At 41.0% G+C, this 19,382-nt stretch overlaps 1 protein-coding gene across 4 annotated transcripts in view; it reads right to left on the reverse strand.

Annotated features, from left to right (window-relative positions):
- Positions 1 to 19,382, reverse strand: part of zeb2a (zinc finger E-box binding homeobox 2a) — a 62,876-nt gene that overhangs the window by 32,466 nt on the left and 11,028 nt on the right. For 2 of the 4 annotated variants that reach the window (XM_073811998.1, XM_065251605.1), the window contains exons 1-2: positions 16,280 to 16,440; positions 14,780 to 15,206 (exon numbers count right to left, since the gene is read on the reverse strand). In XM_073811998.1, the coding sequence (XP_073668099.1) occupies positions 14,780 to 14,903 (124 nt within the window). In that variant the 5' untranslated portion in view covers positions 14,904 to 15,206; positions 16,280 to 16,440. The other 2 variants (XM_065251606.2, XM_065251604.1) reach the window with 2 other exon arrangements.

A 19,382-nucleotide genomic window follows, 5' to 3' on the forward strand; every position in this document is an offset into this window, starting at 1 on the left:
CTAAATGAAATATTAAGCAAAAACAGATCCTTAATTGAACAACTGAATATTTCGTGCATCTACAATATCTACAGTGTATGTAAGAAGAATTGCACACCAGTTCTTCACACTGTAGCTCAGTTTAGTTGTATCAGCGCATGTCACTTTTCAAAATAGCCACCTCTGTCAGCTTCTGTGGTAAAGGTGTGGAACTGTCAGGACCTCAAATACATGCACCATAAATACAGAGTAGGTGAAGATAAGCATCTTCGACAGGACACGTTCAATTCTGAGACCAAATTCCATTTTAAACTCATGAAACTAAGAACTTGTGGGGAGCCTACATTTTTTTAAATAAATGTTTATAGTCCAGTGGGAATCAACAAAATTCTGTTTGAATCGGGGGAAAAATCTATATCCTCATAAATTCAGATGAACTATTTTCCTTATATTTCCATATTCGTTCTAAGTTCTGGGTTATATTTTTGCGAATCATTACCAGCTTCCTTGGGGACACCTTTTCATGAAGCCTTCTTCCATCTTGGCAAGGGAATGCATTTCTCAGCCAGGCAAAAAGAAAAACGTATCCTAGAATTTTAGTGGGAAGAACATCGGCCCACCCACATAATGCAGCCTAGGAGCTGTGCTCCACATTAAAGAACAGATTTTGCACAGTTGGGAAACGGGATTTATTTATTTCCCCAGGTGGAGAGAGATATTGTTGCCTCGCTTTAAGGGATCTGTGAAAGCATGCAGGCTTATATCAGAACAGTTTAATATTGATTATTTAGTTAGTTGCTTTAAAGATCCTTCACAGTGTGACATCACTTCTACACAAAAGGACAAATTTTGACGGTTTCATTGGACACACGTGCGATTACGTGTCTGAGAGGAACTTTACTTCCGGTCTCTGTATGTTTAATGGTCTGACTAGTTACTTAATTAAACTCTTGATCAAATACCTTGTTGAAAATATCAAATGTTTCGGTTTCCTACGTGTTGTTTATTTTGCTTGTTATATAAATAAACTTCTTTAAAAGGACTTTGTTGGTATTGATTCTTAGCAGAGTTTACCGGAAGGTACGTGTGTTCCACGAAAGCTGTTTGTTTATTCTGTTACTTCTGAAAGCGTCTATAAGACTACACTTGTAAGATAAAGAGTTAGAAATAGCATTTCCTTTACCAAGCTTGTTTGTTATTAACCTGCATGTTTTTTTGCATATATCTCATCAGTTTGTATTAAATATATACTAAACGAATAACAAAAGGTTTCCTTAAGTCAACAGTCACATTGCCAGACTAGAAGCATGGTGGACTTGTATCTAGTTAAGATCTAATAATAGATAACACAGCTTCACACAAGCGCAGATAATCATCGCTTATGAACAGCTGTATGTGTACTACAGACTTCAAGAATTACTAAGGGACATAAAAAGTTTTCTTATCAGAGAAGACTCAAATAATTAGTTGAACCGTATCGCAATTGTGACTTTGTTACTGTGCAACAGAGGAAGTGTTTATAATAACACTTTTTTAACACTTTGAGCGTTTTGAAAAGAGGAAGTCTACAGGTTTCTTGAGTGCTTCTTAAAGCTTCTTTATCCAATAGACAAATAAGGAAATAAGAGCAGTTGCTTGCAGCATGTGTCTGATGTGTATATAAAGATATGCTTACCTATGTTGATGAACGGATGAGATGACCATCAGCGCACACACGCACATAGAGAGAGAGACAGAGAGGAAGAGAGTTAGAATATATACAGATTCAACGCAAAGAGCAGGCACTTAAAAAGAATAACAATACCAGATAGAATTGACCTTTTTGCTTGGGTTGTATTTATAAAAGCATTTATCTATTGTAGCTGAAAAAGATTGTTGAATTATTTATTTTGTATGTATTTGTTTGTTCTTTATTTACAAATATTACTGTATATGTTTGATGCCTGAGTCCGTGGGTTCGTCATATTCAAGGCTTTAACTGTCAATCTCATTTAATTTATATCACTTATGGTCTGAATATGACAGGCTCAGTTACCAAAAACATAAGAAGTCCCCCCCCCCCTTATCACACATCAAAAACATTTCCTGACAGTTTTCGCTCTTGCTGTATAGGGAGGGTTAGAAAAATAATTAGTTTTCCTTCAATTGGTTTGAATAGTAACTGTAAACCTAACCAAATCTTAATGAATGACCTTCTGGTCTAGTGCACGCATACACAACTAACATGTTAATTACTGTCTGGTATTGCTTGAATCAATTTGCATTTAACCTAGATTTTCAGCTGACACGTATATTAGAGTCTGATTGGTGTGGTCAATACAAACTAATACGGATTGAACAAATGACCTGTGATGTTGCTCACAGAATATCCATAGCAAGTCCTAGCTTTTGGGAATTAAAACATATATTTTTTAAATGTTTTGAAGCCATTCACTTAAAGGGGCCATGACATGAAAATCTGACTTTTTCCATGTTTAAGTCCTATGATTGGTTCCCTAGTGATGCTATCAACCTAGAAAATTTGAAAAAGATCAACCCAGTAACTTAGTTTTGGTAAACCATTCTCTACAAGCACATGAAAAAATAGGTCGTTGAAATTTGGCTCTCCTTATGATGTCATAAGGTGCTCTTATTATAATAATCCAACCCCTTAATCCAACCACAGCACTGCCATTTAGTGCAGAGAGAAAATAATTCAAAGAACAATTGAGTTTCAATTTCAACAAACCACCATCATTGTGATCAGTGTTTGCACTTGATCTGCACATGTGCATTTTAGAGGACACACCCAAAACGGCACATTTTTGCACACACCTACAAAGTGGCAATTTTAACATGCTATAATAAATTATTTATATGGTGTTTTGAGCTAAAACTTCACACATGTGCTCTGGGGACACCAAAGATGTATTTGACATCTTAAAAAAGTCCTGTGACATGGGCCCTTTAATAACACACCCCAAAAGGTCTAATGCACTATACATTGTAAAGAGATAAAACTGGGGAAAATATTCTTTATTAATAACACACTTTATAGAGCATATAATAAGACTGCTGCACTTCATGCTGTTCGAGCATAACACACATCACTATGGTCTCACTAATTCCCATGTCTTAGACATGCAAACAAAAGACCCCCTTAAACAAGAGGTATGACCCCCACCCTGGCCTAGTGGGTCACCTATTTGTGCCTCGTCGCCTTGTTTCCCACGCCAACCTCATACTCATTAGGGCACCGCGTAAAGGAGAGTCTGCTGGGGCATTAGTTTCAGGTGAACTGGTTGACATGGAGCCCTAGGAGGACTTCCCATCTCCTGTCTCACTCCACTATTGTTTATTTGCAGATTTGTTTGTTTGCTTCTCCTTGTGTACTTGGTTGCCAGACAAAAACCAGCAATAAACAACTCGATCTTTATGTAACACACACCTCTGACAACCTCATCAAAAATGCAATGTCTTTACTTGATCATAGACAAGATAACTGAATGCAAGATGTGTCATTTTTAAGGTCACAAACATCTAACTGGTTCATATCATGGACCAGTTCAAAATCAATGCAACAGGAAGTTCCCCGCGTGCTGTTATGGTTCATGTCAGAGAGCCTAATTTAGGCCATCTCCACCCTCGCTCGAGTGTTTTGGAGAAGACGTCAGCAGACCTTCTCATTCTTCACAGAGAGGTGCAGTTATCACATAACCTGTGGAAAAGGGTGGGCGCCATCCCGGGCCTTTAATTAAAAAGGAGAGTCTGTAGGCAAACTCATCTTTTTAAATGTTTACAGATGGCCGTGTGTCAACAGCTCTCTGCTGATCGCCGTTAGTCGAGTAGCAACGGACAGCTGGAGTGCGCTGTTTCTCTAAAACATTCAACTGCAGTTGTCTCATGTGGTATGACTGTTTTATGCCACTTCCTATGTTGAGAAACATTATGAGTGAGTAACTATCTCAAACCGTAAAGCCACATCTTTTGACCAGAGAAGACGCTTTCCAGCAAACATTTGTAACCAAACAGCTACAAAAATGAATGCTCACCTCAAAGTCTGCTGTGTTAGTCGACTTTAAATCACAATAAGAAAGCCGGTCATGGGAAATAAGTACGGGACTGGCTTGGGAACTGTTTATGTGATGCAAACGCACTGTTGACAGTATGCTCAACTGTTGACCAAAGAAAAGAAAACGAAGGTAAAGAGCGGCAACAAGCGAACAAGGGTAAATAGCTTGTGAGGACAAATTTATAGATAACATTCACGGTCAGTTAGGGGGTTCCTGGAATGTTTTTGGCTGATGGTTTTTGTTGGCGCTGCTAATGTAAACTATTCTTTCTTGGATTAGATGAGATGGGAAATTATTTGCCGGTCCCTAACACATCAGCTGCCCTTGCGTTACAAAGGATGGAGGAGTAAAAAAAATCCAACGGGACTCAGTTTACGGCATCCGCCGCAAAAATGCAGGGATGTACTGCAATGTATTTTTAGGGAGAACATGGAAAATGAAAATGGTAGTGCTCTCTGCGGCTTCTCCGAGCTCTTCGCCTCCAGGGACAGTAACCGCCCATTCTAAGGAAAACAACATGTACAACAAAAATGTCTGAAGTAGTGACTCGTCCGGCCGTTCCCTAAAATAAACTGGCTTTTCAATAACAAATATCTCAGCAAATTGCAATTCAGTTACACCTAATTTGTTTCGTCTGTAATGCACCATACCGAATTGACGAATTGTCTACTTTGATGTACTCTCTCTCTCTCTTTACACTGGGAAGGCTATACAGTATATGTCAGCAACCACATACCATTGCAGAGAGAATCTTGTATAGCAAAAATGCATTTACACCCCCTTTATACACACATCACTTGTATCATTAGACTGGCCCTTGACCCTTGCATCTGCTCTCTCTAGGGGAAAAGTGACACCATTAGTATCTGTTTGACTGTATCTAGTCTGAAGAAATGAAATTAACAAATTTCACATTGAGCTCCTGTGCGGTTATTTCAGCAGCTCCCTTGGCAAATGAGTCAATCATTGGTCTGACTAATCTTGTTACCTGTGAAATGCATGCATGCCACTTCTATTGGCAGAAAACTAGTGAAAAGACGGCTTAGCTCAGGCAAAACAAACTAGGCAATCAAAAGAGCCACAACTGTCTCGTCGGCTTTGATAATGTTATGTTGTTTTTAAGGACCTTGAAAGAGAGTACATACTTAGACTTTACAGATATGAAACGTTCTCAAAGAAGGACTAAGCGATGAGGGGACATCATATGGTTCTGACTCTGCAAAAAGCTATCTACAATATGCTAGGTGCTGTTGGGAATTAAAGCACACCTTCTTTTTCTCACCCTGGTTACCGCAGGGTTGACGGTTTACACAGCATTCGTAGCGAACAATTCGTCTCACGGGAGCCCACAACATTCTGAAGCACCTTGTCAGATGCCGCCTGACCCAGTCGCTCCACACAGCACCCCGGGGGAGAAAAATAAAAAAGAACGAAACAATGACTGAGGGGTTGTGTGCAGCCAAGAGGAGAAATGAGGGGAGGAGGGGAGGTGACAGCGACAGGGAAAGAGAATAGGAATGCTCCGATGCTAAGCCCACCGCTCTACCATTTCCTCCCCCTTCGCATACACACACACACACAGCCAGGCCATTGTACACCCAGGGGGCTTTGCAGATAAATGGCCGCATGTTAACCACATTTGACGTGCTGCACAAAAGGGGACACCGCGGGTCCCATGACGCAACCTGCAACAACTGAAACCCGCCGCCTCCCCCGCTTCCTCACCTCACCTCCTCCTGCTTTGCCCATCCTAACAGAAGGAAAAAAGACATGAGGTGCACTGATTGGGTGAGGCTGGGACGTCAAGTGCACAGAGAGGCAAGACAATTTGTCGCTAGGCTGCAAAGACTTCTTAGCATTATGTCTGACTGGGCTTTTTGACCCAAAGCCATGTTAGAGCAGTGACGGGGATCAAAAGTATAAAGAAAAAGTTATTTTGTTTCTTTTTGTCACAAATGCTTTATTTTTTTCACAAAGTCATAATGAGCTCATTGTTGTTAAATTAGAATAATACATTTGTTAACTAAAACACAAGTTGCCAAATGTATGAACTGCGATTTTACATTACATTCATCACAGGTGCTCATGTATGTAGCTCAGTTGTCTTCCATTAGCAGCACAAAAGTTGTGGGTTTCATTCTGGGAGAATACATGTACTGATAAATTATAACTTGAATGCACTAAAAGTCGTTTTAGGTAAAAGCGTCTGCGAAATGCATAAATGTTAAATATTAATGCTCGATTAACAGTCCATAGGTATGATAGTTTAAACATCACTGAAAGGACTTATAGCCCCCCGATGTGTCCAAATGAACCATCTATGTGCCGAAATGAAATGCATATGTGATGACAGGCCTGCAAACAGCCCGTTACGGAGCGGAAAACTTTACTTTGAGCATTTGCCATGGACCTCTCTTCCTTTGGAGCCCATTCAGGTACAAAAAGTGACCTCTGAACACTAGAGCATGGGAGCCAGCCTTCACTTTCACTCCTGCACCCACTCTCACAAGTACGAAGCCAAAGAAAAGTGTGTGTGCGTTGGGGGGGTGTCTCGCTTTGCAGCGCCAGCACTAACCTTTTCAGCCTCGTCACGTCTTTGATGCCTGACGGACTACACAAAAGCACCTGCTCCATCCCCGGAGAGCTTCTTTGGTTCCCCCCGCACCAACCCCTGCTGACCTCACCGGCATTCCATGCCTTTGGGGGGCCCTTCCCATGGCTACCTCTTCCTCAGCTGCCCCCGGACCCTCCCGCAGCCGCCCCCTTCACCCCCCTAATCCCACAGTAAACACGGCAGGGCTGGCCTGTTTGGAAGATGCACGGGACTTCTCACAGGGCTCCGGGGAAAGGTGCACCATGGTAAGGACATTGTTGCGTGGGAATGAGGGAGGAGACCGTGCGGATCCTCATTGACATGCAAAAGGGTCACTGGCAGAGTGAAAACCTCATAAAGTGACAAAGGCCTCTCCAGGTTGATGTGGAGATGGGCAAAGTCTTTGGTTAATGCAAATGTGAATTAAGGATTCAACTGCCACCGTTCGCTGTGATAAAAGAATTTAAATCAGTGTCCTCTGCCGATTGCCATAACAACTAACAAAGCTGAGAGTTCCAGGTAAAAGTTTGTTTAGTCGAACAAACAATAACTGTTTTCTACCTCTTTTGTTTTTGGTTTAACAAAACTACATTGTTGTGGCTATTTGTGTCCATCTGTCACTATGTGTAAGGAAAGAAAGAAAGAAAAAGAAACTTTCTATGTGTGTGTGATAGATCAACTAGTGGATTGACAGCTGTGTCTTTAAAACAAACCTTTCTGATACAGTGACACAAGATACATCACATCCAGACAAAGGACACTGTATAATTACATACAATATATTAATATAATGCATCACACTATATTAAAAAATAATGTCACCCAATCAATAAATACTCCTGCACACATTTTTAACTGTCTCACACCTCCAACCTCTACACAAGTATCCTTGCTTCCTTAAATGTTTGCACAAAAGCTGGTGTGTGAAGTGAATCAGCGGGCGGTGCCACCCTCATGTTACAAATGGCTCTTGCTTGGTCCTTCCCCTTCTCCATTTCCTGTGTACCTTCCAAAGCATCACGTGACCTCTCCGACATCCCTAACACTACCCTCCCCTCTCCTCCTATCGCTACCCGCCATACCCAGCCAACACTGCTAGACAGTGCACTAATTGCAGACATGCCAGGCTACCGCCATAATAAAGCTGGAGTTGGTTGGATGGGGGGCTTCGGGGGTGGCGGCATAGCTTGCTCATTTGCGAGGATGGCTGAGGAAGGTGCCACACATGAATATTTCATTAGCTTTAATTGCTGAGGAACACTTTCTTTATGGCAGTCTCGGCAAAAAGGCCGCCGCCGGTAATAACGAGGCCTGGCCCATTGTAAAACTTGAAAGCTGATGGCATTAAGACCTGTGATTTTGCCAGCTTGAAAAGGTGGGTTCGGTTGTACCATCTGGATCTGTGGCACACATGGCAGTCTTGTTGCTGCCTACCAACTGGAATACAATTAAAGCCTTACATCATTCAGTTACAGTAGACCCTCAGGGATTCAAATGCTTCTCGTGCAATATATCAAACCTATTTATAAAGTCTCTCATCATTTTCAGGTAATTGAAAACTTTAAAGTCCAAACACAGCACATATTTCTCTTAATCTTAGTCTAAAATAAGACTAATCACTAATCATTTTGGTAAATCAACTCACGTGTTTTACACATCTTTGAGTCTTTATCAGTATTGGGTTCTCTATCATGTCAAAATAACCACACCAGTTGAAGTGAGAGCTGGGGTCTCATTTGTAGTGACCACAGACTGCTTTGACTGAGCCATCAGATCCAATCCTCCTGAGTGCCAGCGCTTACACTAAGGAAGAGGATCATTTAGCCCAGGAATGTAAAGCACAGGACATCCTCCCTGATAAGGAGCAGGCATGCCTTGCCTGGGGTTGTGGGCCAGGAGTTATCGACTTGAAAGGCAGCGAGTCAGCATTACACTCAGGCCTTGGCTTCTATGAGCTGAGCGTCTCCTCATTACTTTAATTGCTAGACCTGCAACCCTTAAAAAAAAGTTATGCCCTGTAATCTCAGACGAGTGCCCTGCTGCTGGACATTCGGAGAAGCAGTAAAACAGAAAAGGCTGAGCTTGATGACTTCTTTCAAATCCTCACCTCTGATAAGACACGGCAGTTCTGATCTGTCATGACTTATTCATCAATCATGTTCATTACCTGTGGTATCAGTTTGACATTTGCTTATAACAACGCCTGCTGTCCCTCTTTCCCAGTCCTATACTGACCAATACGAACCGCAGTTCACACTCTGGAGTTCACGTGTGTGTCATAAAAAAATCACAGTCATTTTACTTTCGCTTTACGTAGTAAATGGATGACTGAATAAGTAAGTGTTTAGATAACAAGGCTGATGTAATTACAGCTATTGGCCTTTCCAACACAGACAAGCATGTTTAGTCTGATCTCAGAGCAGTGCCTGCGACTGTGGGTCAGAATGAAAGAGGCCATTACACTCAAGCTAATCTCTGAGAGCAATCTATTCCAATTACTTAACCACCGTATCACAGGCCAACATCTCCACCCTCATCACAGCGAAGGGAAGATCCGCGCTGGCAGACGCGGCCTGTGTTTTCTTGCAGCTCGGCGAGGGGAAACTTTCAAACGCAGGTGATTGGCAGCAAGGCCGCAGCCCACAGACACGGGCTCTTTTGGCCTGTAATATAGATCTGGCATTAGGGCGGGAGCATTGTCAACAGTGTGGGCTTTAAGAGGCATTCACCCATACATGGGAGGTCTGGGCCCACAGATGTCATGATACCTTAATCCACCGATCCGTTATTGATTGTTCCATGTGTCTGTGACCTTGCCGGAGGTGTTCCACTAATCAAACGGGACATGTGTCCATGTGTACGGTGTTCATGTGGGTGTTGTGAGAGAACATCCATATGTGTAATCAAACATAAGTTAGACTTCAGGAAATATTTAGGGCTGACTCCAAATTTAACTCCAAAAACAAGGGTTAAAATGCCTGCAAAACAACTTTTATCAAAAGCAACACAGTGCTGTATTCCATCCTGAGAGCTTATCTATTTTTTAAGCAAGTTATATTCCCAGTGCTCCCCCCGCCACACACACCCTAGCCGAGCTCAACCTTAGTTCCATTCATTATCACCGGTACTGTTGTTTCTGGTGCCTGCAGTGACATACCTCATTATTGACCTTGGTAAATCCTCGCTGTTTAGGCTAACGGCAATTCGGCGCCATAAAATGTCACAGCGCTACTCTGCACTCACTCATGAAGAAAATGTGCACATGGTTAGTTGGAGGGAAGACATACAAAAAAACCCTGTCAGTCACCTTGAACCACACACATAAACGTCCATGGCCGAGCACCTTGAACAAACAACAGATAACTTGTAAAGTACGACCTCAGACTACGGAAACATTACATGCTATCTTGATCACGATGGCCAGCGTGGGCGTTTTGGCACTCTTAGGCCAACTGCCCACACCCAATGTAGAGATGGCTTTAGACTGTATAAAACGAAAGCTGTGGCATTTGAAGCTGTATCATCTAGTAGAGAGTGGGAGAGCAGGAGAAAAGAGAACAGACTCACTACTGTGAATTGCCCATTCCGGTTAGTCACAAGTGACACAGGACTAACAAAGCCCCCGGTGGTGTTCTCCTGTCCCTCATAGCGGTGACAGATGTTAGGAGAACAGAGTCAGATAAAGCTCTCCCTGCACTAGCTTGGAGAAAGACAAGAAAAATCTGGGGGATGGTCTTAATATAGCTTAACTTGGAATAAAAACACTATAGTTATGCCACGGTTAGAGTTTCCTGCCACAAAGTATATAGCAATCCGACCATCTACCAGCAAATAGTCAAAAATACCATGAGTTTCAGAAAGGTTCAGCAGGAGCTCTTTGAAGAAGCATGTACTTTTACCAAACTGTACTTTTTGCGGATGATCCCGAGACAGCTGAGTCTCTACCTAGACCCCATCTAATCTCTCACGGCCAGAGAAGAAGTTTGAGGCACACAATGGGGGCACGTCTCTTTGCTAATGTATGTTCCCTTGTCTTTGGAAGATAGCAGACTGCTTTAGCTTTAACCAGCTTCCCTGGGCCACCGGCATACAGCTTAATGCGATAATACGGCCGCCCGGTGAAGCATTAGGCCTTCTGCACCCCAGCAAACAAAGGACCCCCTCTTCCCAAGCAGGGTTCGTCCCCTCCCCAGTGTCCATAGGTGTTTGCTGAAGTAAATCGGCCTAAATCCTGCACAGCTTGGCCCAGTTGAAAGGGGAGGGGACTTTGAATGAAGGTGTACAGATAATCTCCTTTTCTTACAAACAAAAAAAAAGTCGAGGGGGGAGGGAGGGAAACAGATAAAATTAAGAATTCATATCACATGGTGCATTTGAGTATTCTTACGTTTTACTCTCTCTCTTTTTCTCTTTCTCTCGGTATGCCTGTGGATTTGCATTTGTGATCCCTGACCTATTGAGGTACAGGGGGAAAACGAATGAAAGGCTAACACAATAATGGATGTCTTGTCTGTCAGTGAAAAGGCACAGGCGTTTGGCCCCTGACTGGATGTTTTGTCTCACTTCGTGAAAGCGATGGACTGCTAGAAAGTGTTGGTCCTGAGAGTGGCATCTGTCCCACCATCCATACAAATCCGTGGATCTCTAAAAACCAAGCGCCTCGTTTCTCTTATCTCTATATCTGGGTCGACAGCTTATCTTAAATCTGGCAGATGTGTGGCAACTTTGGGGCACAAGCCCCCAACACCAAAACATACCTAACAAATCAAAAACTAGAGTATTTAAAATTTTGTGTGCTGCATGACACACAAATGTGTGTTCTGGCTTCAACTGAAAACAAGTAACACCGAACTTCTGTAGAAGCCCTTTAAAATGAAATCCAACTATTCTCAGGAACTTGTTATATATTTCCAGGGTCCAAAAAACAATCTGTTGCACTCCCATTCAGCCCACCAGCTCCAGCTCCCTCCTGTATACACCTACTCTAACTTGTTTTCTCACACTAAATTCTTACTAAGCTTATCACTGTCTCTCTTTTGGTCTTGCATAGTCCCTCCCTATTCTCTCTCTCTCTCCTGTTACTCGCCTCTTAATAGTTTCAGACCGGCATCCAGTAACATTATCTAGCTATTAGTGAAGACCCCCATCCCTCAGTTGGGGCAGTCAACAGCGTGGGCAGCGTAACCAGGGGAGTTTAACAATCGCCAAAGAGCCACCAAAGTTATGTCACTGTACCTCTATACCTCCAGCTCTCTCCCCTGGCCTATCATAATTTCCACCTCTTCTCTCCTGATTCGCTCACCCTCTCTCCTTTCTCTTTTCTTTCTCTTTTCATCTATGGCTTTGGGATGCTGAAAGCGAGAGAGTGGCCTGGCGGCAGTGAAAGGGCTGAATTGTGATTAAGAAGGAGGAGAGGAGCTCCTTTTCTTTGTTCTGCCCTCGGGGGTGTTTACTGAGGGGGTGTGTAGTAAAGGAGGGAGAAGGGAGGTGAGGGAGAGAAAGAGAGGGGGGGCAAACGGGGTTGCTGAACATGGCATAACAAATATATAAAAGGCATTCAGGTCAGCAAAGATGATGGTACCGCTGGAGAGCTACTTGAGATTGGTGTGTGTGTGTGTTTTAGAGAAAGAGACTTCTATTTGTAAATGTGTGAATAAGTAATGACGAGAATTTATACATGAACATTTTTTTTAAGGCTGATTTAGAGGGAAGTGGTTATAGGAGGGTGAAAGGTATCGCAGCTGCATTAACAATGACCCGGTTGTGCATGATACGTGCCAAAGACAGTACACTAGACACCCTGGTACCGCCGATTAAAAGAGCATGCCAATCAGAAACCCCAATGACACTCCATTGTCTTAGTGCTTTGTCTCGGTGAACCTGCTAGCCTCTTTATGCCATCTGAACAAATATCGCACAATGTTCCTTTCAGAAAAACAAGTGATTTAATCTGGTAACTGCAATGACTCAATCGTCATTCTCACAATGGGTTCTGATCATTTGTATGAAGAGACCTAGCATCAGTTTCTAAACCAGCCAAAAAAAGAATGAATCATAAATATATAATTTTTTTTCTGAAAATTTTGAATATCAAAAGCTGTGCAACAATGAAACACCACGGACTTGGCTCCATTAGCATGGAAATCACAAAAAACACTGAGGGAAATTTAAAAACAATGCTGCTTCATGAAAACCTTATAATTGGGGATGTGTCATGACAGAAGGCAACACGCAACGACAGAACCACGACTACCTATAGAACACTGCAACTTTATAGCCTTGCGCCTCTGACAGTTTTGTCAAGCTGGCCCTCACAGCTGGATGTGACGTGCTGTGAAAAAAGGGGGAGGTTGGGGGTGTGGGAGGGTAAATGACAACCACAACACAACTGCAGCCAGAGAGCGGATCGAGTTTCACATAGGGCCTAATGTGACCTCCCATTGGGCCCTCGAAACAGCGGGGTGGGGCCGCGGTCTGAGGAGCAGAGGACCAGCGAAGTGGTCCGAGCTACAAACTTTACAAATAAATTGTAAAATGTGTTATTTAACGAGTTTGTCATTCTAACATCCAGTATGTTTGTAATTGGATAAATTTGCGTTAAAAGGCGAGAATGTAAACAAACGCAGTCGGATTTAATAATAAATTGTAAGGGATAATTTAAAATAAATACTGCAGAATAATTGGAGGCAAACATATTGCATGCAGCGTTAAAACAGTTTCCAAACGATTTTTGATTAACAGTATTAAACTAAAATGCAGAGGTTGAGATCATTTATTGGCGTGTAAAATTTATATTATTTCCATACATTAAGAAACCGTGTAATCACGTGTCAAGACTTTTTCATTAAAACACGTCTTGCAAAATATTTTTTGTTACAACATATCTGGAAACATTTTCTGGAAAGGCATTTTCTGTGTTTTAAAGAGATAATGCCCTGATGTCAAAAAGTTAATTTGAAAAATTATTTTGTTTTGGTGTACACGGGCCTCATTTCGAGCAAATGTTCTCACACAACAACTGAAAAAAATTCACGGTGGACACATAAACTCAAAGTCTTGTGTACCTTTTTAAGTCATACGTGAAAAAAATAAGGAGAACTATTCACTGATCGCTTAATTTTTGCCCCCATTTCAAAACGAGTTTTTAACGCATCGACCTTAGTCAGTGTCATATAGGCTACTCCACCAACAGACTACATTGATTTTTATAATCAATAGCTCGCATTTAATAACGAATTGAGGTCAAACATAACGGAGACTATTAATATATGTATACACAACTCTCAGAAATAACCAGTGACGTATTTACATTTATAGCCTACTAGTTAATAAAACAATCGATCAGGATAATTTGTAGTTAAACACTGTCCAAATATTATACATTTAAAATTAACGTATGCATTTAAAAATATATAAATTAAGACAAAGGGATGGAGATAGTGTGAGGAAGAGCTTGACGAAGATGTTTTGAAGATGAGTTTGTTTTTCTTTGTGTTTATAATGCTCCTAAGGCCATTACATGACTTTTCGTTTCCCATTCTTTTTCCTATGGACGGCCACTAGCTCACAACACATTTTTCACTTTAATTCACATCACTTCTGCCTTCATAATAATCTTAATAAGTCATAACACTTGTGCTGATTTATAAATTAGGAAACAAACCGAGAGTAGTGTCCCATAACATAACCTGTAACCGCACAGCAACTTCACTAAACTCAGAAGTCCACAGAACTACATCCAAACTAAACACTTACAGTAGCCTACTACTAAGTATAACAATTCAAATGCAATACATAAAACAACTTTCTTAAGTATACAAAGGTGTTTTAGATGCTTATTGTGTCCAGCAGAAGACGCGCACACACTCACACACACATAACGGTTTTGTGCTGTGAGATAATAGACGCTCCATGGCAGTACCGCTATTCAACAACCGCTCTCTTACAATATTTACTCATAAACATTCACAAGAGAATAAAAAGCTTAAGTTATTATACTTAAACCATAATCACACAACAGTATACTTTACACTCGAGTTTCAACTCTTACGTTTTGGTTTCAATTGACAACGCACAATCTTAACTCAATCTAAGTGCGTTTAAAGACGCGAGAACAAGCCGGAGTTCAGTTTTTCGACATAATGCACTTTCTTACCGTTCTTTCTCCTCGGGTTGGCCTGTTTTCTCCTCTTACACCGGGGACCCTCCGCCATGATCTCCTGCTTCATTGATAAGAGTGGGTCAGATGGCAGCAGTCCGCATGGGCTCCGCTCCTTCATCCAAGATCTAGCACCAACACACACACGGCAACAATTGGACTCTCAATAAAGTATAGGAGGATGTGCGTCGATCAGAGTAGCGGACGATATTATGGGGGGTAGAGTAACTGAGAAGTCCGAATGAAGTTATCCAGGAGGGTTTGTTTAGAGGGACCGTGAGCGTCCTGCGCGTCTTCTGATCTTTTGAAGTGTGTGTGTGTGTGTGATCGGACAGCAGCGCGTCAGTGCGCGAATGAAGGGGGACGGACACACCGACACCTTCAAGTTCCCATAAAGCGTGTGTGCCGTCTAAAGAACATTTCACTGAATGAAGAGAAAAACAAATAAGTTTTCTGCAGCGTGCGTTTAGTGGAAATGCTTTATAAACAATTAGTTAAATTTCTTTTTCTTTCTGGTTTAAGTTGATAAAGGCATCTGGTCTTGTAAGCTACTTTCTTTGTGAGCCTGATTGCTGTATTTGTTTGCTTCATTGTTTTTACTGTCTAAATTTACCTTAATATCCGATTTTTTAAGTAGACTATTGATATTAAAATCACCTTAGTGCAGTTTTAAAATATCAAGACAATCGTAGCTAGATTAAGAACTGTTTGCCTTTTACAATTTGTATAAATCAATATTTCTTAGTTTGTTTTGTAATCAAACAGAAAATGATCACAAAACTCTTAAAACTTTTCGAATAATTGTTAAAAATAAAATCTGTAATATTTTAATTCTATAGGAGTTTCAGTTTAACTATATTATATTGCTAAAATGTGCAGCGTTTTCAGGACCTGGCTGGAGAAGCTGTCATGCGAATCCTATACCTATAATAACCCACACAATCACATTGAAATAAACAAGATAAAAAACATTAACCTATCATCACAGTTTAGGTCGAAGTAAATATTTTGGAAAATTCGTGGGTGATTCACAGCAACCGTGATGATGACATAAAAATTACTTGACTCTTTTTTTTAGCTTATTTTAAATTTAAATGCAATAAATTATATAATACAAATAGTGACACACTCAACGTTAAAACGTTTAGTATCAAACTGTAGTTGACCCCCCCTCTTAAATCAGAAGATAAAAAGATGTTAAAACAAAGTATTCTGTTGTTCTTCAAAGGGAAAACAACGTATTGAAAGAGAAGCTTTTAACCCGCACTGTTAAATATAACAAGCGACTACATCAACATCATCATCATCAGCCCTGTGTGATGCTGTCGGTATGTCACCGTCTGCCCGTGAGCCGCGCGCACCTTTCTCACCTGAGCCGGTAAGCGGCTGTAGCCAAGTTGACTGCAATTTCATATTCGGGAGGGGGGTAAAAAGTCAAACACGGTGTATAAAAATCATCCACAAGGACTGAAGTACACACGAAACAGGCTCACCTACCCGAATCTATACGAAAATTCCCCAAATAGCCGACTAGAGGGGAGGAAAACGCCAGAGAGAGAAAGAGATGTTTGGAGCGCCGTGAGGACTCAGCTTTATAATGAGGGACCGTTATTCCTGATGGACAGGTTAGGACTGATCTCTGTGAGCCACAACACGGAACAAACCTGAGGACGCACTGACGTGTTCCGCCTCTTCAGATGACATTTCTACGCTCTCTCTTTACTTTTGCGCTTCGAGACTCTGACACACACGCCACCTATCTTTACACGGCGGGATAGATGGATAAACACTGGCGTGAGGGAGATGAACCGCATCAGGTCCCGTCCACCGACTCATCAGTCGCTCGCTCTGCAGTACAGGTGTGGGACACTGGAAATGTGATGCAGTGGGGATGTCCTGCAAAAGAAAACAGAACAATAGCCAATACAGCTCTTTACAAGACCACCGATGATGGTAACAAACGGGGGTTGTGCAGGAAGACACGCATGAAAGGCTGCCGGAACTGCATGCGCTACTTCAATAATCTGACAGGTAGCTCACCTGTGCGTGGTGCGTGCGCGCTCTATGCACGCGCCCTAGCTCATTCAGATCTGATTTCATTGTTACTTCTTGTTTTGTGCGGTGCTATGTTGCCTATTTGTACAAGTGCTATTTATGTGATGTATTAAATGTTGTTTGTATATTGTAAACAGAGATTTGCGGTTCACAGTCGTTTTATAAAATGTTTATGTTGTATATTTTATAAATTCGTTGCAGCAGGTGACAGTGATATATCGCCAGCTCCCAGTAAAATCCTAAAGAAATCTGAGTTTTTTAACAAATCGGTTTTTTTTTAATAAGAATTAAATATAAAGTCAAATGTTTGTAAATATCATGTTTCCTTGGCATTATTCAATATTTTAATCTTTCTGTTTTAATACGACATTCCGTTATTTTAGCACGCCCCCTTATTATAAACACTCTGATTGGTACAATGTTAAGAAATGTACCCTCCCTACACTCATACATTTGTTTTTGTATGGATTAACCATTGACCAATAAAATGACAAGGCTGGTTTATGTACTCATTAATGACCAATTGGATACACTGAATACGTTTATAATATTCGTGTATTTATTTATATTTAGACGTTGGTTGAGGATTGCGCGTTTACCTGGAATCCTTATGAATAATAAAAATATAATAATAAAACCACAACAACAACAATAACACTACAAAGCTATAATAAAAATAATAATTAGTATTATTATTTCGTTTTTTCCCCTAAGTTTCTGAAATGCATTATATCTAGACGCTGCTTTCACTCCTTTTCCACTTTTCTTCTAATTAATGTGTGTTTGTGCTGCTACTGAGCGCGGCGTGAAATTGGATCACAGTCGAGAGAATAAACCCTCACCTAGAAATTTATTTGTGTCGATTATTTTATTATTATTTTTTCCTGAGACACCATGACCTATTTTCTGGGGAAGTAAACGAAAGAATGGAGCGTGAGGAGGACCATTCTGTGTTCTGCGTGTGGTGTTGTGTAAATTGGCAGCAGAAGTTCTTCTGTATTACTCATTCACTTTGACTAGAATCAGCTCCCCTCGCGAGATTCCTCACTAATACATTCCGAGGATAAAACGGCATATATTCAATTCCTGATTCTTCAACTGACGTTCACAATGATAGAAACCTGAGAAATAAAACCAATGTGACCTTATATTCTTACATTTCACCCACATTCCTCGGTTCCCAAATGATCCCTTTGTCTCATTTATAACACAATTTTTCTAACTCTTTGCACTGTATTTAGTTTTTTTGTTAAAGTGTTAGGATTTGATTATTATTTTTAGTCATGTGTGTGTTGGAAACACTGAAATAAGGTCTGCTTATTTTTATTATTGTTTTATTTATTATATTATTCAATTTGGAATAGTGAATCTTTCTACACTTAACTCACATGCATGTGAAATTAATACAAACAGAATAACTTTACTGTTCAGGAGACAAAAACGTTTGAGAACAAATCAAACTCTCACAGCATTACTGAGAACCAATTTGTTCGACATTTCCTGTTGCATCATCAGTCTGTGGGAGTTTATTGCTTTCAGACAACATGAGAGCAGAAAATGAAATCTTGCCTTCACGCTGTATCACCAAAAGTGTTTGAGAAGACATCATCAGATACTGCCCTTAATAATCTTTCAGTTTGGAAAGGTAGTGGGAGAAAATAACTCTGAAAGGCCAGCATTTTTTTGCCTTTTGTGCCTTTCAGAACAATGTGTAAGGGTGTAAATAAGGGGTAAAGGGAAGTTCTGCCACCTCATGTGGCACTCACCTCCTAAGAGTGACGTTTAGACTAGGCAAAGCGATTGTAAATTAACAAATTCTTGGAAATATAAAAGAGAACTGAAAGTCTGAGTCAACAAAAACCTGAGGAAAGGTTGACCATACAGAAACCGCGTGTGCTCCAAGTCACACCCTCACCCAAACGCAACACACGCAAACACGTCTTGCAACATTGCCTTGTACACAATCGTTAAAAAGTTAAAATAATGTTTAATGATAAACTAAAACAGTTTGAATAAAGGATAAATCTTTGGATGAAGGCTACATGAAACTTTTTTATATTGCATATTATCAATATTGTGTCAACTATAAGATTCACAAACTACATGACACCTGTCATGTAATAAATGATGCTGCTCCGTCCCATTTTTTTATTGTCTGTACTCTCTTTCAAACAAATTGCATCCCCCACACACCCTGTGTCTGAGCTGCTCTGTCTCAGGACAATAGATGTCTGCACGGGACGAGGGTCTTGCTCAACCTACTGTCAGTTACTGTACGTAAGCTGTAGGTGCTGGTCAGACAACATGAGCCCTCACCCCTCGCCCTTCGGTGTACATATAGACACACATACCCCCCCCCCACAAACATGACCTAATCCAGCTACAGCGGCTGTCAACATAAACACATCACTAATCTGAGTGCATCTATTGCAATAATACCAGTCCAAGTGGACAAGCGAAGAGTGCATGAGTGTTATGGCCTAATCCTGGGGGAAAAGCTACAGATTAATAATAGACCTTGGAAATATAACACTATTTTGGGGAG

Source organism: Paramisgurnus dabryanus, chromosome 15 (assembly GCF_030506205.2).
Source record: "Paramisgurnus dabryanus chromosome 15, PD_genome_1.1, whole genome shotgun sequence".
Taxonomy (NCBI): domain Eukaryota; kingdom Metazoa; phylum Chordata; class Actinopteri; order Cypriniformes; family Cobitidae; genus Paramisgurnus; species Paramisgurnus dabryanus.